This window comes from Lycium barbarum, chromosome 3 (assembly GCF_019175385.1).
Source record: "Lycium barbarum isolate Lr01 chromosome 3, ASM1917538v2, whole genome shotgun sequence".
Taxonomy (NCBI): domain Eukaryota; kingdom Viridiplantae; phylum Streptophyta; class Magnoliopsida; order Solanales; family Solanaceae; genus Lycium; species Lycium barbarum.
In genome coordinates, this window is record NC_083339.1 from 19385767 (window position 1) to 19408123 (window position 22357).

General features: G+C 35.2%; 1 protein-coding gene across 2 annotated transcripts; it reads right to left on the minus strand.

The window, feature by feature from the left end:
* Positions 1 to 297: 297 nt before the first annotated feature.
* Positions 298 to 8025, minus strand: LOC132630654 (uncharacterized). 2 transcript variants are annotated; one of them, XM_060346210.1, is made up of 12 exons: positions 7692 to 8024; positions 6907 to 7122; positions 5713 to 6804; positions 5078 to 5200; positions 3777 to 3958; positions 3457 to 3688; positions 3165 to 3374; positions 2625 to 2753; positions 1886 to 1954; positions 1347 to 1466; positions 838 to 891; positions 298 to 751 (listed from the first exon to the last, which is right to left on the minus strand). In XM_060346210.1, the coding sequence occupies exons 1-12, from the start codon at positions 7920 to 7922 to the stop codon at positions 584 to 586; spliced, it is 2826 nt and encodes a 941-aa protein (XP_060202193.1). In that variant the 5' UTR covers positions 7923 to 8024; the 3' UTR covers positions 298 to 583. The 2 variants fall into 2 exon arrangements, with proteins under 2 accessions (XP_060202193.1, XP_060202194.1); XM_060346211.1 differs by lacking the exon at positions 2625 to 2753 and having other exon boundaries at positions 7692 to 8025.
* Positions 8026 to 22357: the final 14332 nt, after the last annotated feature.

Consider the following 22357-nt stretch of genomic DNA (forward strand, 5'->3'; position numbering starts at 1 on the left):
TCATATCTGACCCTATTTCTCCTAATATGCCCATACATCCTAATTCAGCCCCATCTATTCATAATTAAATGATTGTAACCAAAAAAAAAAAAAAAGAGAGATGAAAATTCTTATCCTTCATTCCACCTCTAAGAGCCCTTTTAGCTCATTTTCCCACCAGGTTGTACCCTTGGGGACAACTACTGAAAGAATGAATCACATTGAACCACAAAAAGACAATTCTAAAATTTGGCAGTGAAGAAGAAATATGCTCCAGCAATAGAAAAAAGAATTCTGAAGAAAACGGTAGAAGTTGCCTAATTGGAAATCACAGAATCTCAGAAAATAAACTAGAAGTTTTTCACAATTATGAAACGAGAACATGTAATGGACTTCAAAAATCACAGGTGGCTGCTGAGAATCCAAATTTCTCTTCTAAACCTTACCATTTGAATGTTCTATTATCAGTACAAAGCTCTTGTCATTTAAGAATTCAACACCATCACAGCTGCGATTCATAGTTAGGGCTACAAAAGTCTTTACAACTCAACAACCAAAATTAGATACAAATTTTAAATACAAGTTTAGTTGAGGTTATAATAAGTTATGACCAAACATGTCCTCCGTCAATCTTCTTCTGTTTCTTCTTTCTCTTCTTTTCTTGTCTTGTGTCTGCCCTTGCTTCAATACCTTTTGTGTTGCATGAGCGTATCTCCCATAATTTAGTCATTGCATTTCCAAATGGAGCATCCGACCGTGAAGACATCAATTGCTGAGGACATCAGAAATATAGTCTATTCACACCTCATGAACTTGGAAAAGAGTCTCGACACAAAATCAAAATCGCAAAAGACCTACCGTGCGATGATGATCCATTGCAGCAGAGTTGACACCGAGGATATCTTTGCGTTCCTGTGATAGTCAGACGATTCATATCAAAAATAGAATCCCCCATGAGGACAGTGGTTCTCCATTTACAAACTTAATTTATAAAATGGAAAAGGGTCAAAATGCCCCTAAAGTATGCGAAATTCACATCCCTTCATTAATAGTTAGCCCAACCATGTCCCTGTCATTACTTATTTGGGCAAAAAATGCCCTTATTGCACATAAAACTTAACTGAGCATAATTAGAAGAATAATAGGGGCATATTTGGTCCACTTTAGTCCCTAACTGAATTATGCAACCACTTGTGAAGTCAAAATCTTTATAAAATGATAACATAATGGGATGATGTGTGCAGGTAGTGGAAGTCATGGACATGGTTGAATAGTTTCAGTGTTTAGAGAAGAAAAAAACAAGGAACATTTTCAACTTTGCTAAAATCTCTCAAGAAAGGCATAGCAAATGTGGTCATCGAACTTACCTTAACTTTTGCACGAATGTCTTTTAGTTTGGTCAAGAGGGGTCTAGCAGAGACAGTTGAAACCAGTTGGTGGTGATAAAGTTGCGATAGCAGTGTTGCTATCCTAATAACAAGCTCCACCTGCAAAAACAGTATAAGGATAACTACCGTGAAATTCAAGATTTGACAAAGCGTGTAAACAGCAGAAGACAGGAACTTCATTCAAGCAAAGCATACTTTCTAGTTTCTACATTTACAAGTCCGAAGACATAATATTACCTAGTTGATGTTAACAACAACAACCCAGTGAAATCCCACACCGTGGGGAGTTGATGTTGACGTGCAAAAATTTGCTGATTGCTACTTATCTTACTTTGTACAGACACATAAGAAAAAACAATTGTTGATTGCTACTGAAATTACCCATTCTCCACTCTTTTGGAGATTGACCTTAATATCAGAAGATCCTATTCAATTATTTTGTTTTACAAAAAAGCACAATATTTGCGTCATAAATATAAATGCAACAAATTCAACATCTCCTTGAAAGAAAATAACACCTTATCTGGTATAGAGGCCCAATTCTCCAGGTATGACATGAGCTCCAAAGCATCAGAAAAGGGTAAAGGCTGCAACGATTATTTAAAATATAATCAAATATTTAAGACAAAATCAAAATCGACAGGATACAAACCATTTAAACTCAATTGAAAAGCCAAACTCAGAGAGATCCAAATGTTAATCTATCTAAAGCTTGGAAAGTTGAATTATGGATTCTGTGAGATTGAGAGGATAACACGCTATTGGAGTCATTAGAGACATTAGAATAAACTAAAGCTTGGTTTTCCAATGATGTCATTCTACAAGATGCTAACACAAGCTAGATGATATAATTTAGGAAAAACATAAGTATGGAAAAGTTATAAGACCCTCTTTGAGATTGAACTTAAGATTTCCATTTTGGGCTAGTTTCAAATTAATTTCACTACCCTCAGAAGAAAGTTTTATATCTTATTACGCACCATCAGAAGTTAAATGGGACGGACCAATAAGCTTCCCATTATAAAAAATAAACCTAATCTGGGCCCCACATTTAGGCACAGTGTCTCCAAGTAGCAATTTGCAAACTTAAGCTCAATAGAATATACATGGTAAAAGCTATAACCTCAAGCGCATGGAATCGCCAAGATGACATTTGAATTGAAACAGTTGAATAACATTTCAGGTCAGGAAATACTAACTGAGAAAAACTGATTTTCCTAACTAAAATGATATCATTACTTCAAAATAATCAGTTACCAGGAAAGCTTGCTCCAGATCATTAGTATGAACACTAGATAATGTACGAAGAAGATAATCAGACGGAGAAAGCCCAAGCATGAGAATATTCGGCCTAAATTCTGAAACTCTGCCCTTTGATTTATCCTCCTACATGTAAAAGTAGTATTCAGCATTCATCAAATTACCAAGTCAAAATTCATGATGACAGTTTCCTTTCCAAAAAAAAAAAAAAAAAACTAGCCACTTATTACTCTCCACATCCAATCACGCAGTTTCAAAGAAAAAGGAGAGCAAGGAAAAGACACATATTTTAGATAACCACCTCTTTTGACAACCTTTATTCAGCATTTTCTCTATAAAAATCTTGTTCATCAGTTACACTAAAAATATTTGGATAATTCAATTTTTTTTTTATGAATGTTGTATCAAGTAGGTCTCAGTCTATACAAATAGATTACATCAAACTAAAACTACTCTACTTTATTTTCATTCTTTTAACTCTTTTTCCAGTAAAGGTAGAACAATCAGAATATGCCTCCAGGTAAGCAGAAACGAAACCTGATGTTCAGCAATTCGCTTCCGCTCTGCATGTGCCATGTCCAGTGCTTCTATGATAGAATCTGTAGCAGTAAGAGTTTCTTGAGTCTTTTTCCCCACTAATGCCACAGCTCCCTCCTCTGGAAGTTCTTCCTTTGGTCCATACTTATTCTCAAATCCATTGTCAATGTCTGATTCAAACATCTCTTCCAATCTCTTCTCTTTCTCTTCCTGCAATCCAAGTAGCAAGTAAAAACTTTGCTAAAACTGTCTAAAGCTGATGCAGTATTTCAGCAATTAAAACACAGAATACCTCAAGAAAAAAAAATTCTTCAATACGATCCCAACGACGTATGGACCGATCATGAGATCCTGTGACAATAAAATCACCAAGGTTGCTCATAGCAAGACAGCAAACTTCAGCATGGTGACCTTCAAGGTTTAAAAGCAACTCAAACTTGTCAGCATCCCAGTACTTCACCAAGCGATCTCTCCCCACAGTAAAAAAGTAATGGGTGTTGGGCACAAACTTAACTCCCGTAACACTGCCACAAAAACAGAGTATCAGCATTTGTTATTTGTAAAACGTCACCTAGTTGAATACTAGATTACTTAATACTGTAATCAAAGCACCTATCAGCATGCGCAAAAAGTGACTTATGACAATCCCCGAAGTCTAGACCCCAAATCTTCACATTTTTGTCTGCAGAGCCACTGACAAGCAGATCCCCATCTGAAGAAATATCCATACACAATACAGGCAGGTTGTGGCCGTAGAGTGAAATAAATAACTTGAGTGAATCCATATAGTAGACCTGAAAACATATGGACATAATAAGTATTAGGACTAAATAAGATCAGACAGAAACAGGAACCTTGACATGAACTATAACACAAATTTATTCAGTAGACTACAAACAACAATGATGCAACAGAAAAACAACTGATTTAAAAGATTTAACAGTGTAATGAAAACAAGCTAGACAGAAAATTTGGAACCTGATTATAGGATCTTGTCTCAGTCACAAACCTTTTCAAGACTGTTCAAATGGGTCTAAGTTTGGGAACAAGATATTTTAGGAAGTAGGTTGACTTTTAATAAGGACCTTAAGGCTAAATATCAGGTTTCTCTAGTCAGCTTACTATCATATCACTTTAACCGGAGAAAAACATTGTTTGATTTTGCTTGAGAAGTTCGGTCTTTAATTATTTTCACATCCTACTTCAATGCATAATAGTTTCCTGCTTTCAGCATCACCAACAAACGTAGCTCACACCAATAATGAGCTCTGCGATAAAACATCAAATATATCCTTTATCAAGATGAAAGGCTAAAACATTGGGAAAATACTGGGTGTAATGATGAAAATTGCTTTTTTCTATGCCATAAAGCATAGATGTAGCTGGTAAAGCATAAAAAATAAACATATATTACTAAACAAGAAGCAATGAGTAAGCCAATGATTAAAATTAAACTCAGAATTGAACAGAAATATATATGGTGAACAACGCGCAAAGCCTTAAAAACTGATACGACAAGCAGCATTTGTTTCTCAAAACATAAACATAGGTACCAAATAATGTTTCCACCCACCATCTTAAGGAAACTGAAAATGGAAAATGTAGTTGACTGTTGTAGGTAACATTGCTATCAACGTCAAAGAAATTACTGAACAAGAGCTTAACTTATAATGTTACACAATACCTTTTTTTTTTTTTTTTTTTTTTTGTGGGGGTGTGTTGGTTGGGGGGGGGGGGGGGGGGGGGGGTTGGAAGGGGATAAAACAAAATGTTACACCAAGATATTTGATCAGATAATTTCACAAATACTTTCATAAAGAATACTTCCATGTCCTAAGAGATGAGGATTTCCAACTGTAAAGCTGTTCTTCAGAAATCATAACATGGACAATTCAAATAATTTAGACTCTTACCTTTACTATGTTATCCAACAAGGCAGCAGCAATAAATTTACCATCAGGGCTCGCAGCAACCACTAGAACATCATCATGCATTTTTAAGCTCCTTGTAGGAGAAACAGTTAAATGCTTAGACCCCTGTATGTCGATAAATAGAACCCATCATTATTCACCAGCAGGAATACAGGTTCTTTTATCCAATCAGAAACTAGTGCATGTCAAAAACAAGAACGTGGTTGTAAGAATCCAATCCAATTTTGTATCAAGGACTTGACATATTTATATTAGATTAATCCCTATTCGGCTGAGAACCTCAGTATGCTGATCACTTCACAGAAGTACTAAAATACAGCAATCAATTATCCTATGCTACTATTTCTTTTGTTTAAAGGCACTATTATAGCCTACTTTTTAAACAAGTATAAGAGCACCATTATAGCAGTTGAGCAATTATACTAATATGTGGTGAAGTGTAAATAATCTTTTTCATAGGAATCCAAGGGTCTCTCTCCTAAACCAACCAACATGAAATCCCAACATTTGGAATCATAGTGCAGATAACAGCACTACCCTATGCAGAGTAATTTAGCATGAGTTATCCGTGTATTGACAATTTGGTATCTGTTTCTATATAGAGAAAGATTACGTACTTTACCAGCCTTTTGCACCGTTTGACATTCCCAGAGTTTAATGTCGTGATCGGCACTGCTGGTGAGAAAACCTGTTCCATCTGGAGTTAAACTGGTGAGAAAACCTGTTTCATCTGGAATTAAAGCAATTGACTGAACAGCACCGCCATGGGCTTCCACTACTTCCACACAAGTACCGCTTCTAACATCAATAAATTCCAGGGTCCCACCTTTTGTACCAACAACCGCATACTTGTTACCTCGAAGAAATAGTCCACAGAGACCGTATCCTGAATCAATTGTGTGGAGGCAAGAACCAGTCGTAGGGTTCCATATTTTAATTGCACTGTGACTAGTCGACATCAAAAGAGTGTTATCTGAGCTGAGAGTAACACTTCTGACAACAGCACGATGCCCCAGAAGCTCAATAGCATTCAATTTAGTAGTTGAACTGCTTTCTATAGCATGAAATTCCAATAAATTATTGTTCAACGACAATGCTAAGGTAGCCAGTGAATTCTTTGAAGTTACTGGGGAGAAAGAAATTGAGGAGATCTTCTTTCCAGCCCGTAGAGTTTGATGAAGCTTGAAGATATCCAGAACTGTAACAACAGGATTGCTGCCTCCTTCAGCTCCAATATCTGCCTCTCCTTTTTCTGTTGCCTCGAGGCCTTCTTTGGCAGCTTTCTTCTGCTTCTTTCTACTGACTCTTCTTTTCGCTTTGTGTTTAGATTCAGACTCGTCCAGCACTCGGAATATTTCCACTATCTTCCCTGCAACTTGACAAGCCAGCAGGTTTCCAGACTTGTTAAACCTCACTGTTGCAACTCTATCCTTGCTTTGGCGTTGAATTTCACCAAATGACTTCAGTACTTCCCATTTGTTTTCTGTAGGCAAGTCCTTATTTATAGTGTAAAAGCGAAGATCGGGGTCAGCAGAACCAGTGACTAGATATCTTTCCTCAGGGTCAATATCTATGGACCAAATTTCAGTATGGTGGCCAATTATAATCTGCATGCAATGTTGAGTATCAAGATCCCATACCCTTAAAAATTTGTCCTTAGAAGCCGTTACCAGTTTTTTGCCAGAATCTAAGAAAACGAGATCAGTAACCTGCAACATATAGCAATGGAACAAAATTAGAATTTCATAAGTAACACAAGATGAAGTCAGAAATGAAAAATACGTTATGCCTAGATTGAAGATAGTATGAACCTGATCACGATGTCCCCGAAGGCGAAACAGGCCAGTCTCACCCACCACATCCCATAAAATAACGTCATTATCTTTGCTTCCAGATGCTAGTAATGATCCAAGCTTATTGTATCGAAGGGCCGTCACAGCCCCTTTATGCCCATTCAGTGTGGTTTCACATATCCCTTTCTCGGAATCCCAGATTCTAATGCTTCCTTCAGCATAACCACTTGCTATCTGCAATTAAGTCCAATTTTATCGCTACTAAAAACATGAAAACAAATCATAAGTTTGACAACCTTTTCCTATGAAATAACCACTTTAAGAAACAAATATATTGAATCTGACCCACAAACAGAGCACAACAAAACATTGACCTCAGAAGACATCTTGATATTTAGCTTTACCGCTTCCCTACACCCAAATTATTTTCTATAATACCTTACATTTTAGATATAACTATATTTTAGACAAAGGAGTAACGTGACTACAGAACCTCTATCACTACAAAATAAATCATACATGAAAACTATTTTAATAATAAAGAAGTTCATTGTTTTCAGTTTTGAAACTCAATGGATAATGTAATTTCTCATGTACGCTTCTCCACGTATATATTCTTCATAACAGCATTCGTTATAGCAGCCAAAAAACTATCAAAACAAACGAAGCTATAGAGAGGTCTAACTGTATCAAACAAAGCACTATTGCAATGACAAATACAACTGAAATTTCGAAACTATATCTAACACTTTAAATAACAGTTACAAAAAAATGCAGAAAAAGGGAAGGAAAGAGAGACTTACATGGGATGATGTAGAAGAGGAAGCAATTGCTGTAACTGCAAGGAAAGGTCCTTTTTTCGAGTTAGATGGAGCTAGGATTTTGGTACAAACACCTTGCCTCACATGCCATAAACATATTTTCTCTAAAGCTGCAGCTAGCAAGTGTTTCCCTGACCTGTCATACTCAATAACTCCTGATGTTATCACTCCAAACGACAGCGCCGGCTCGTACCTCAAGTAATTCTTCACCATTGATTAAATATACTCTGTTTTCCCCTCTTCTCCACTTTGTGTGATTTCACTCTCTTCTTCACTTTGTGTGATTTGACTGAGTATGTTAAATTGGCTAGGGTTTTAATTCTAATTGGGCTTTCTTTATATGCTTTTATTTTCTTTTATTTAAATTACATTTTTGAATTTTAGGCTAAAATTATCCCTTATTTATAAGAGTTGGTTCAATTTGGTCCCTTAAATATAACTCTGAGCATATTTAACCTCTTATTTATTAGAGTGGATTCATTTTGATCCCTCAAATATAATGCTTAGTATATTTGATCCTTTAACTATACTAAAGTGGAGCATTTTTTATTTCTCTAACAGAACCTGTTTAAAAAATAATGGCGCTAAAAGAGGCTAAACCCATCAGACAGTAATACTAAACTCATTCGCTTTCCCCTCGTTTAATATGAAGAAACACGTCACTGGAAAAAGTCCTAACCTCTTTGTAGAAAGCTTCAATTGGCTGGAAGAAGAAGAAACTGCAAAAATTTTATCAAATCTATACTATATTAAAAACACGAATGGCCTTAGAAATGTTGATTGAACTTTTTGCCCTTCATTTTAAAAAACTCTAGACAAAATCGTCATTTACTATTTTTCTCAAATTATTATTTAATTATTTTACCTTATAAATTAATGACAATTAATAGGTTAATAGGAACCAATTGTCGTACGTTAAGTTAAAAAAGGAAAAAGAAGAACAAGTAGGTTACTGGGAATACAATTGCGTAGGTTAAGGGAAAAAAGGGAATAAATGGGAGAACAAGTAGGAAACTTATTACTACTATTTAGTATCCCTATTAAAGTAGAAGTGAGATTGGCGTAGGTTCAAAAGGAAAAAGAACAATAAGAAGGAAACTTATTAGTATTTAGTATCCCTATTAAAGAGGGTTTAAAACTTTCATTAATACCCAATTTTTATTCTCCATGGATATGATTGCTCCTCAAGAGGTAATTTCTTTAAGCTATATTTATGTCATTCTATAGCATTTGATAATTTTTTTCTTGGTTTAGTTCGTCATTACTTCTGTTTTTAATTCTTTTATATGGTTTTAGAAGAATTGTTTTTCGTTTGTCTTTTTCCTTTCTTATTGACCATCCAATTCAATTTCTTTTAGTAATAAAAGACTGTGATGTTTACTCTCTTTAGGTTAAAAGAGGATTCACGTTTGACAAGATATCTTAACATCAGCTTAGTATTATAATTTTTGTTGTGGGTCAAACATAATATGAGTATGGAATTATATATCACAAATATTCATGTTCTCTTTCGTAGCCAATAGCTTGTTTCAAATATTTGAGGCTGTCGTCAAATAATACTAGAACACTTTAAACATAAAGGTATATAATGTTTTGTTTTAACTTTTATTGTAATTTTATTCAATACCAAATAATCTTTATTTAATAAGCAACTTAATTTTGTAGGGTATAAATTTCGCTCAATGTTTGGGGATATTTCTATCGGTCAACATTTAATAAAAGCGTAAAGCCCTTTCACGAAATGTTGATCGACTATTATAATTTTTTAAAATAAATTTCACATTATACAAAATTATAATTTAATTATTTTTCAAAGATTTAAAACTTAGAAATTAACTAAAATAATAATTATTAGATCTTTGCTTTAAATAATTGATAGGCTACACGTGCAGGTTAATGGACTTTATTTTGCACGTAATTCTGAAATTTGACATTGTATTAAGGAATTCTTTTTTTGCGTGAATTGTTTCCTTGGTCAAAATCTTTCTACAAAACTTAATAATATTTTTACATAATTGGAATGAATTCACAGCAGTTTTAATCTTTGTTTGGCCTTGACATAATAAATAAGGGGTTTTAGACTTATAGTCTATTTGGCCAAATTTTTAGGAAGTTAAAAATTGTTTTTTTAAGAAAAAAAAAAACTTATTTAATAGAGTTGATGTATTTGGTCAAAGCTTTTATGAAGAAAATAAGTGTATTTGAGTAGTAACTTAAGATAAAAGAGTAGTTTTTTCCCGATATCACCTTTAGAACCTTGACCAAGCATAAGTTACTGCTTTAATATTAGCAAATGTGCATTTCAAATTAATAACCAAACACAAATTGCTACTCTCCAAAAATACTTTTTTGAAGAACACATTTCCGAATAAGCAGATTTTGAAAACTTGATCAAACAAGCTTTTAGACCAATAAATATTAAGGATGGCCATCTATACAACATAACACATTGGTATCTCATATGGTCCAATAGGTCGACTTATAATTAATGTACAACTAATTTAACCATTTTCATCATTATTGCATGTTTATAAATATTGAGCTCATTTATTGGGTCAGTGTAATAAATTTTATTTTCACCATTTTAAGCAAATATTATACAAACATCAATTTCTATTCTTCAATAATTTGTTCCATTTTATAAATATATGCGTTATACACGTGCAATGCACGTACGCTAAAACTACTATATTGAAATTTGCATTCACATGGTTCCAAAAAGAAAATTAGAGCGGCTCCACCAATTAAGATAATTTCTAACAATCGTTATTTTTTTTTTATTTTTTTTTTTGTAATATTTAACAAAAAAAAAGAAAACATTATATTCATATGCTTCAAAAATAAGTAGAACGGTTCCATATGTGCTGCCAGATTACCGTTTAAGAGTTGGTTACCAACCATATGATTCAAATATTATGAGTTGTTTTGCCAATATCTTATATGAGTTGCATTTTTTAGAGAAATACCATTACTCTGCTTTGCTTTTTGTCCAATGAATTTGGCCTCATATAATTTTTTAGAAGATATTGATTTTCTTAAAAAAAAAAATATTTTTAATTATGTGTCTCAAAAAAATAGAAATATATATTAAAAGTTAAGGCCTCTCGTTAGAATTTGACCTTAGGCCCCTGATATAGTTGAGTCGCCCCTGTATCCTATCTAATCACTTCTCCCTAATATTAATTTTTATTGCTGTATAGTTTATTACTGTAATTCCTAATATTAATTTTTATTTGTATATCCATTAAAGCAAAAAAAATCAACTTTTATGTTACATGCACTCAATAAGAATTTAAATACTTGTATCCTTATCAATAAAATTAATATTGGAAGCATCTTAGCTTCTACCTGTACGAATTTTCTAAATTTTGATGTTAGATTATATTATTTAACTTTTTCTTAATTTAAACTTCAAACCTTGAACCGTAAAACCAACTAATATATGTATTTTTTGTGTTTTTTTTCTCGAATGTTCCTCGCTTATTTAGTTTTTAGTTTTGTGGCTTCTTCCTTTACTCTTCGAATATATTTTACTCTTATTTTTGGCAATTTACATTTGCTTTTCTTGTTTCCTTTTTAACCTCTCTATTATTATTATTTTTGTGGTACACTCCCATTTAACAGTCTAACATAAATATAGTAGAAAAATAGTTTTCTCCCTTGTATCTTGTATTTTCTTTAAAAAGCGTAAGTCACAGTTATAATATGAAAAAATATTAATGAACTCAAATTACTTTTATTTCATGAAATACCTCTTTTGTCCCAAAAGGAGTTGAGTTTATAGAAGTTGAGTTGGTCTCTACTGCTGCATGGCTGTGTCAGCGTGTACACATTATATGGCCAAACAAAATTCAGTAGTCTTTTGGAATCGGACGTCCTGTTTGGTGCAGGTATGTGCTATCCTGATTTATGTATTGTCTTCTAAACTTTTATGTATTTGGTGATTTCATCATGCGTATGCAATGTTTACATATGTCACGCCCCAAACTAGGGTGGAACGTGATTGACCTCTAGCCCTTACTACCTATTGAGCGAACCCTATCCTATCTAACTGAATGTTACATATGAACTCAACCTTTACTGAAAAAGCCAACAAACTATTTATTTAATGGTATTTGAAAACTAATAATAAACTCAATTAAATATTGTCTAAAAACGTAACCCAATAGCAGTCATGAGCCTCTAAGAAACCGATATCTAACATAGTACATAGCCAACGGGGCATTCTACGGGAATAATATGAAATGTCTAAAATAGGTGAAAGACTGAGAAGGATCCCCCACCCACTGGGATGAATCAACAGAGCCTGCTAGCTGATTCTAGAGCGTCTACCTCTAGCCACGGGTTTCGTCATCTGTACATTCAAAACCTGCCGCACGACGTGGCAGGCCCAAACGGGCTAAGTATGACCAAGGGCACTGTAAGATGAACATATAAGCAGATAACTGAAACTTGAAACTTAATGTAATAGTTAAATTGTAACAGAACCTGAATTACACATAGTGGTCGTGTGGTCTGGAAACAAGCACAGGGAAGTGTCGGCCCATCTCCCCAGCAAACAATAGCCACTACGAGCGCGTGGGTAGCTAACCCTTGCCTTCATGGCACTCTCGCAAGAGGAGGTTGGCTAGCTCTCCTGTCTGTATGTGATCGCATTAATGCATGAATGAATGCTAAAACTGAACGTAAGTATCACAAAAAAGTCGTGATACACATAAGCATATAATACCATCACAATTTCATGTAAAGTTGTATTGAATAAGAATAGCGTGAACTTAGTACTGGAACAGAAGAAGACATGACTTAGGGATTTATCAAACACATGAAGCACGTGGGTTCTAATGAAATTTCGTATTAGAAGAGTAAGTCTTAGCTTACATCAAAAGTATAAATCAATCCCAAGTCAAATATCCCTTAAAATCAGAAATTGCCCATCAACATTACTACCTGTGATTAACGCCACTTGATAATTCTTCTTGAACAGTAAATAAAATCAATGAGTTTAGAAGATTGCATATTCATGAAATCTAATTCAATAAGCAATATATAAAATATTGCTCGTATAGTGGAGGTCTAAAACATACCAAAATGAGATGGAGGATCACTGATTATATGAACTCAAGACCAGCTTTTTTATATCTCTATTTCACATTGCAGCCTTAAAATTCCATTGAAGCATCTTGGTCCTTTGCACTTTGTCGTCTTAATTACCAAGGAATTACTTGGTTTCCCAATTCATAACTTTACTCCTAAAACTCCATTGCCTTTTTTCTTTAAATTTTCATGTTTTTCTTACATTTTTGGTAGCTTTTAATAAAGCTATTTTATGCCTCTAATTAGCTAATGTTGATAGCCTTAGATGACACCTCATCTTGAAGCCTAAGCATTTGTTTGTCATGAATTGTTTACAATTCTTTTGTCTAGTTGCTAGTCATGTAAAGCCACCTTTGTTGCGATCTAGAAGACTCATGCATGGATATGGAGTCTTCCATGTATGAGATAACCTAGTTGACTTACAATAGGTTAGCCTAGCTTAAGTATATATGCAACTGGTATACGTGATATACAAGGTGTATTAGGAGTGTACTTCCTAGTTGTTTAATACTTAGGACTCTACAATTACTATGTGTATAAATAGAGGTAATTGTACATGATCAATTCATCAACAATACTCAACCTTCTCTCATCTCTACAGCTTTGTAATTTCTACATGATATCAGAGCTTTAAACACACACAACTATGCTGCAAAAGTCTGTTATCAGTAATCACAACAATGGCCTCAAACTTTGCCTCCTCTTCCTTGTCCCTCTCTGCTTCCTCGCTGCATCACTTTATGGTTGCTTGCCCTATTAGGCTAAAGCCTACCGATTACCTTCTTTGGAGAACACATATCATGCAGTTGATGCAAGTCATCAAAGTGACAAAAATAGTCCAAGAACATAAGCCTGAGATAGGTCCATCTGAGGACAAAGAAGATAATGGAAAGGCTACTGATGGAAAGGAGAAGGAGAAGATTTTTTAGAGCAGTTGGGATGAACAAAATGTTCTTGTAAGGACTTGGATATCAGGAACAATGACTGAGGAAAGTATATACCTCATTGTTGGATGCAACACTACCAAAGAGATGTGGGAGTGCTTGGAGGAAGCTTACCTTCAAGCAACAAAGTATAAAGAGTTCCAACTTAGGCAACAACTTCAAAGCATTAAGTTAGGGACAAGGAAACTTGATGAGTATTTGAAAGAATTCAAGGGCATATGTGATGGTCTTGCTGCTATACACAAGCCAGTTGATGAAGATAGCAAAGTCATTAACTTTGCTACAGGTCTAGGTTCAAAGTATAAGACCTTTAGGACTGTCATGTTGGGCAAAGCTCCATACCCCACTCTGAATGAATTTGTCAACTCTCTTAGAGGTTTTGACATGAGGGAAGAAGAGGAGGAGATGCCACAACAGAACTACAATATGGCTTTCACTACACAAAGAGGTAGGGGAAGAGGAAACTATAATCAGAGAAGAGGAAACTCCAACTACAATTCAAGAGGAAGGGGTTTCAGACCTGCAGGTCAATCTACCACAAACCAAAACACTCAGAATAACCAAGGCAAGCAGGGTTCAAATAATGGAAAAGGAAGAACTAGTACTGAGGCCTGTCAAATTTGTGGAAGAAACAATCATTCAGCCTTAAAGTGCTTTTACAGATGGGACTATTCTTATCAGCCTAAAGAAGATCTTCCTCAGGCCTTAGCTGTTGTCAATTTGTAGAATTCTACAGGTGAGGATGAAGCCATGTATATGAACTCAGGTGCCATTACACACATAACAAATACAACAAGTAATCTGTCTGATCTCCACACTTATAAAGGAACTGATAAAATAATTATTGGGAATGGTGCACAGTTAGATATTACACATGTTGGCAATACAAAGAAATCAGGATTGCATATTAAGGATATACTTGTAGTTCCTAACATTACAAAGAAGCTTCTGTCAGTTAGTAAAGTTGCAAAGGATAATTATGCAAAACTGGAGTTTGATGAGTTTGGTTTTTTTGTTAAGGACAAATAGTCAGGGACACTACTGGACAAGGGACCTAATACAAAAGGACTATATCAACTGAAAGATAACAACCTCTATGCCTTAGCAGTAACAGAGGATTGGAAGAAGCCAGAGAGTATTTGGCACTCTAGATTAGGTCATCTTAGTTTGAAGTCTTGAAAATTATTAAGTAGTAGCTAGAATATTGATGTTAGAAGTTGGAACGAAGTGCCTACTATCTGTACTAGCTGTCAGTTAGGGAAAAGTTGTAAACTTCCTTTTGATTCAAGAAATAAAATTGAGCAGTTTCCTTTGCATAAGATACATTGTGATCTCTGAGGTCCAGCACCAGTTGTGTCCTCTCAATATATGAAGTACTATGTGGTTTTTGTGGATGATCATACAAGATATACATGACTTTATCCCTTAAGAAAGAAATCTGAGTTTTATGAAGTGTTTCTTAAATTCCAAAAGATGGTTGAAAAACAGTTTTCTAACACTATTAAGATATTCCAATGTGATGGAGGTGGTGAATTCATTTAGGCTGAGTTTGTCAAGTACTTGGAAAACTGTGGTATTATCAGGCATATATCTTTTCCACACACCCCAGAACAAAATGGCATGTCTAAAAGAAAGCACAGGCATATAATAGAGATTGGATTGACACTTTTGTTTCATGCTAGATTGCCTCAATTCCTGTGGGTTGAAGCTTTCTTGACGGTTGTGTTTTTGATAAATAGGATGCCATCTTCAGTTCTAAAGAATGAAGTTCCTTTTGTGAAGTTGCATGGTATTGAATCGGACTATAATAGCCTAAAAGTCTTTGGTTGTAGGTGTTATCCTTATATGAAGGGACAAAACAAATTTTCACCTAAAATATACCCTTGTGTGTTCATTGGCTATAGCAGTCTACACAAGGGATATAGATGCTACCATCCTCAGAATAGGAAAGTCTATGTGTCTAGACATGTTATTTTTGATAAGCTTACTCTACCCTATGTTCAAACAGATCAACCAAGTTCCGCAATGTCCTCACCTCACGCCTAGCTACTTTCCATGAGTTCTTTTCTAATATGCAGGAACAGGCTAAGCTTTTAGGTGACAGTAACATCTCAGGGGAAGTGTTGCCAGAATCTAATAACAATGCTGAGACAAATGCTGAGGTAAGAGATGATAATCCTAATGTGGAAGAACTGCAGAAGACTAACACAAACACTGAGTTTATGCATGAACCTATTCAAGCTGCTGCTCATGACGTGAAAGGAACTGTGACACAATATGATGATCCTAACAGCAGTGAAGATGACACGAACAGTGTCACAAGTGATGACAATGTTCATGCAGGTGATGTTCATACACGTGATGATAATGCTCATACATAAGCAGATGGTGGAATTCAAGGTCCTAATAGTGTTGCAGTACAGGGTCCACAATGCATACAATTGGAGGTTTGTTAACACCCAATTTTGTCCCTCCTTTATTTAATTTTATTCACTCGGGCGTCTAAATTTACTGACGAGCTAAATACTTTATTTTCACTACTATTATTTTCGCTACTTTTATTTTCAACATTACGAGCATTACTTTATCACAAATTTTAAATGTTGGTCATCGTTTCATTTTCGGGTTTGGAATCGTTAAATTAATTACAAGACAACACTTTGTGAAATCTTTTTTTTTCTACATATTAATTATTAATTGTCTTTACAAGGTATATATTGTACTAGTTGTTAAATTAGAAGCCTAAAAAATAATTAAAATAAAGAAAGAAGAACCCATATTTTCGGACCAACATTTGAGCCAAATCAGTCCACCACACGGCCATCCCATTTGTTCTACTCGGTCCAGCCCATATCCTAAATTACCCGGCCCAATTTTTATTTCCCTAAAACCTAATCCCTTCAACCGGCCTCCCTCTTTCTCTCTTTACCCTACATTCTCTCTTTCTCCCTCTTCTCACAGTCGCCGCTCCCCTTCCCTTTTCTCCCTCCTCTCACGCTCTCTCCCACTCACCCCTGTCCCCCACGTTCTCTGCCACCTCCACACTCACCTGTCCCCCACGCCTCTCTCATACGCTCCTCTCTCTCTTTTCTTAATCAAACGAAACCCTATAAATCTGGTGGAATTGAATCTTGAAAGAAAAAAAAAGGGGAGAGATCGAAAAAGGTGGAAGATATGGAAATAAAAAATCTCCCCACAAAACATAAGTTTTAATCACCTCAAATTTCCGAGAAAACGGACAGTTTTCATCAATTGGGTTTAAAAATATTTTCTTGAAATTCAGCCGAAGGGGGGATTTTTCAGTATTTTTAGAGGATTTTATTGAGTGTTTTGAGGGAATGATTCAGTGTTTTAAGGGATACAATCAATCTTAAAACTCGATTTTCCCTTTTCCGGTAAACTTTAACTGCGACCAAGGGGTTCGACTCACCCAACGCTAGTTTCGAAGTCGCTCATACGAGAGAGTAGATTCGAGACTTCGTCGCCTAGTTCACTGTACCAACAAAAGGTAATAACCGAGACTATTGCATTTCTTTTAGTTCCTGAAATATATAGAAGTGATGCTTATTTAGATTGTTGAAAGCCATTGTTTAGAATTTTGTTTCATCAGGTTTAGGTTTGTTGGGTTCTTTGTTTTGTTTAGTCAGTCTTTTATGGCCAAATATTATGTCGAAGTTCGGTTCAGAGTCATTTTCATATAACCATGATATTAGGATCTAGGTAATAGCTCGTTTGTGCTTAGTTTATGATAGTTCATACATGATAGGTTGTTATCTGGTTTGTTCTTAAGTGTCGTTTGAACCGCTTTATACTGGTTTTGACTCTTTGATAACTCACTTGGGACTGAACATCGAAGTTTTATGTGCTAGTAAACTCATTTGAAATATGTAATGGTCTGTGGTGCATTGTACTGACCATAGTTGTTTAGTTTATATATGTGTTTGTTTGAGCATGTTCTGTATGGCATTTTGACCACTTTACCATTTACAACTTGGTCTAAACTTGTGCATCTGCTGTTTTAGTATGTTTAAATAGGTTCAAAATTAATATGGATCAATCTCATTACTTGTTTGGCATGGTAATCATGTCCTGATTAGCACAGTCATTATGTTCAGTCGAGTTTCAGTTTGTTTATCCCCTCTATGTGGTTGACAGTATCCCTTAACACATCTCGCATTACCTACGACTGTTTAAAAAGGACGAATATCCCCTGCCTCATCATATGACTATTTGCTTATTCAAAACAATGACGAACTTGATTTAGCTTCAACTGTTATGTTCATGGACTGTTTTGTGATAAGGTTTGTTGGGGTTGTCTATATGATACAGCTTACTTGTATTAGTTTAATCTGTATATTTTAACATAAAACTCAGCATGTTAACTGTGCATGTTTAGTCTACTTGATTCCTTTCTAGTTCAAGCTACTTATATGTCGGTTTTCGTAAACATGTTCACGTTAGGTTGAACTAGTCAAACATGGAAATTAGCTCATTTAGGTGTACTTAAATGATAGTCCAATTTAGTTAACCAAACCACTGCATATCCGGCTTGTCCCCTGTATTGAGTTTGTCTGGTTCAGTTGAGCATGTTCACGTATTAATTTAGTTTTCTAAGTTGAGGCTACTTTGCAAAAAAGTTTAGGCAGTTGGTTTGAAATAATCAAGACATAGACATTTCCAAATCTTGTAGTTTTAAGACTAGTTTCCTTTGTTCCTTAAGTCACCTGGGCGTGTCATTTACTTTCTATTTGTTAGATGTGTTTTCTGGTCAGTTCAAGATAGGATAATGACATTGGATGGTCTGAACAAGAGATTATGGTTGCTGTTAAAAAAAAATAAAAAAAAATCAGTAGTTCCTCTAAATAATACGCTGTGAAAGCAAAGACATATGCATACCTTGTATAAGTATACCAGTGTATATCTTCTGTATAACAAGCGATACTTAGTATATATATTGGGCTGATTTAGTATGCATGAGCAAGCGATGAAGTATTACACTTTAGTCGTTGCTGCTTTAAATACAATCACGAATTGTTGTGATATTCAGCCACGCTTTTTTTTTTTTTACTTCTGGGCCATGAGCTACTGCCCTTTTTGAATTGAATTCCTGCCACAACTTGAGTTAAATTTCAGTTTCATTCTAAGCTGCATTATTATTGCATTTCGAGGTCGAAAACACTGCCTTTAGATTAGTGTTGCTTTTGGATTAAGTTGGCTGCTGCAAGTTTGCAGCAAGTGTTTGCTATAATCAGCTAGACTGATTCTTTGTTTTAGTGCAAATTTTGAGACGAGATTGCTGTTGGTGTTTGCTACACTGTTTTGAGGGTATATTTTACGTGTTTAGTCTTATTCGTCGATTATATACTAATCCTTTTCTTTTCATTTTTTATGCATGACATCTCGCATCCGAGTCCAAGCGACTCGTCATCTCCTTCCGCATTTAGCGTTGGGCTAAAAGCCCAACATGACTCCTCTCGTGTCCAGCCCCTGTCTGCAGCAATACATAAAAAATCTGGGCTGAAGCCCAATAGCATGAACAGTTCGCAGCAGTTGGCCTTAATAAATGGGCCAAACCCATTTACTCTTTTACTCTCTTTATTTTTATTGTTGTGTATTTTATTTGCTTTGTATGACTAACATCTTATCTTATTTTATTTTTCTAACTTAGATGAATTTTAACAAAATAGTGGGGCTTAGTTTAATAATGGGTAATTAATTTAAGGAAAAACCAATCAATCCCATAAGATTCACTTGTTTTCTTGTTATTGATTTTCAAGAGCATGTCTTTATAATATTTCAAGAAAAAATTAAAATGTATGTTCTATGTCCGTTCTCGCTCTATAGTTCACGTTACAAACAATTTTCTAGAACTCACATTGTAATGCAATATATTTTCCGATATATGTAAATATAAATTCAAGTATATTTTATGAATACATTTTCAAGAATTATGCATATTTTAGTTAAATAAAGCTAATAAAAGAGAAAGAACACTCACTTCTTTTTGCGTCCTATTTATAAAAACAAGTATAGATTTTTCTACATTACAATATAACTTTTTATCTAAAGCTCACGTTTATTGAATCTCGTCTATAAGTATTATTTTAAACAACACTATTATACTTTCGTTTAAAACCTTAACAACATTTATAAGTCGTATTTTAAAATAGCATTAGAAGTACTTTTTATACAAATATTATTTTCTAGAAGTTCTATTTTTCTTACATGTCTATCTATAATTTTAGCCATATTCACAAAGTTACGTTATTTTTCTATAATACTATATTTATACTTATCCTAACTAATCGTAAGTCCGGTCGGTTAACCATTGTTAATGGGTCTTAAAGGGTGCCTAATACCTTCCCATTAGACTAATTGAACCCTTACCTAGAATCTTAAGTTTCGTAGACTTAAAACGGAGTCAACTTTAAAAATAACTTTAATAAACTTTAGGTGTCCTAATTCACCGTAAATAATTAGGTGGCGACTCCTTAACATAAACAAAAAATAGGAATCACCAATATGTCGTACTTCTACTTTAACCCGGTTAAAATGGGGTATGACAGCTTAGCGACTCTGCTGGGGACTAATTAGGTTCTAACCATAACAGACTTAGTTTAAATAGGTTTTGTGTGCTTATTTTAATTACTTTATTTATTTGTTAACTGTTATTTACATGCTATTAATTGTTTGTTTGATATAAACTGTTTGTTTGATATAAACTGTTTATGTGTTACGTGCTTTGATAAAACTGTCATTCCGTTCATACTTCCTTCACTCTTGGAAAATTCACAAAAATTCACACACTTAAAGCGGTTTCGCGGTTCGCGGCCGTGCACTACTAAATTACCCTTTAGTTGAATCGATCTTGTGGATTTAGTCGATCGGCGGTGCAGTCGACGGCCACGGACTTTCCACTCCCAAGTTGTCCACTTGGGGGAACCTTGCGTCATAGGAAACCAACTCTTAGTCAGCCTAAGATAGAGCTAAACCAACACCTTTATTAGGAGCATACATCTCATGACCTAGGAGGTTTAATACCCTCATTAGACGACTTTACCCAAATGTCCAAGCGGGTTCACGACCCCGAGTGACACCAATCATACTTTATATGCATGTTTGAAGGATAGTTGTGCCTAAATATTGACTATTTGCTCTAATTAATTAAACTTTAGGAGGGAGGGAATGACTAACGTTTCTATGACAGGTATGGATTTGCATTGGAGTACAATGAATGACGAAGATCAATGACATCAAAAAACGGAGCTGAAATTTAGACATAGGAAATTGTATTTACTTTACTTAGATTAGGAAACACTTTATGTTGTATTCATTTGACATGTAATAAATATTACACTACTTTTGTACTTTATTTTGGGGAAATAGAATTTGTTTAAATTAATCAAAGCAACGGGATGACGTATTATGACACACTTTACCCTTCAAACAAACGTTAGGCCTACCTCTGGCACAAAGAGGTCACATGCATATTAGGACGCGTTATTATTATAATCATTTACATTTGTTTGACAACTTGTTTGACTTTATTTGACGAATTATTTGCTACATGACTTACTTGACATTACATGATCATGACTTTACCTAGATATGTTGTGAGACTGACACCATTTACACTATTGTGTTTCTTTTTATTTTTATTCCCAACAAAAGAGTTGATTCGTGTTGATTCTCGATGGCCAACCGTCCTTACATCACAAGGTTAAAGACGTCATCGTTACCTGAACGTAGTTGGGCTGTTCAAGGAAATGAAATTACTATGTCTGATCCGACCGCACCTATTTCAACTGGTGTGGAAAACATCGTGATCTCTAGTGATCCCCCCGAGACTTCCGAACATAGAACTACTATTCAACATGATGAACATATCGCCCGCCTGACTTAAGAAATTGAGAATCTACGTGGAGAACTAAATCGGGTTAGGGACTTGACCAATTTATCCATCACACTCCAAAGTTCACCCCCTGAACCTAGAAATACTGCACCAAACCCACCTCGTTTTCCATCACTCGAATCTCCAGTTCCTGAACATTTTCTCCACAAAACAATGCACCTACCAACAACTTACCTCCAATCACCTTCGTCAACCCACCAAATCAATCACTAGGTCATACTCCTTACATTCCTTTACCCACCAACACTAACCCACCACCTACAACTACTCCCCTAAACCCACCAAACCAAGCCATTACATACTTTAACCATCCACTACAGCCTTTCTACCCTTACCACTACGCTGAACTCTATCAAGCTCCACTAACTGCTTACCCTGTCTACAATGCCCGACCAAATTACTACCAACCCCGAGCACCTCACTATCAAAACCCACGTCCATACCAAACTGTTCAAGTTCCCACTTACCAAAATCGACCACATACCGCACATAAAGCCCGTCCAAACCATGACACCAAAAACACCCGTAATTACACTCGGTTCGCTGAACCCTTGGCTCAATTGTTTGAAAGAATGAAAGTAGCAGGCGTGATACAACCTATTGAAGGGAAAATTCTCAATCCTATTCCAAAATGGTTTAACGGTTCCAAGCGCTGTGCATACCATTCTGGAGTTGTTGGGCACGACACTGAAGATTGT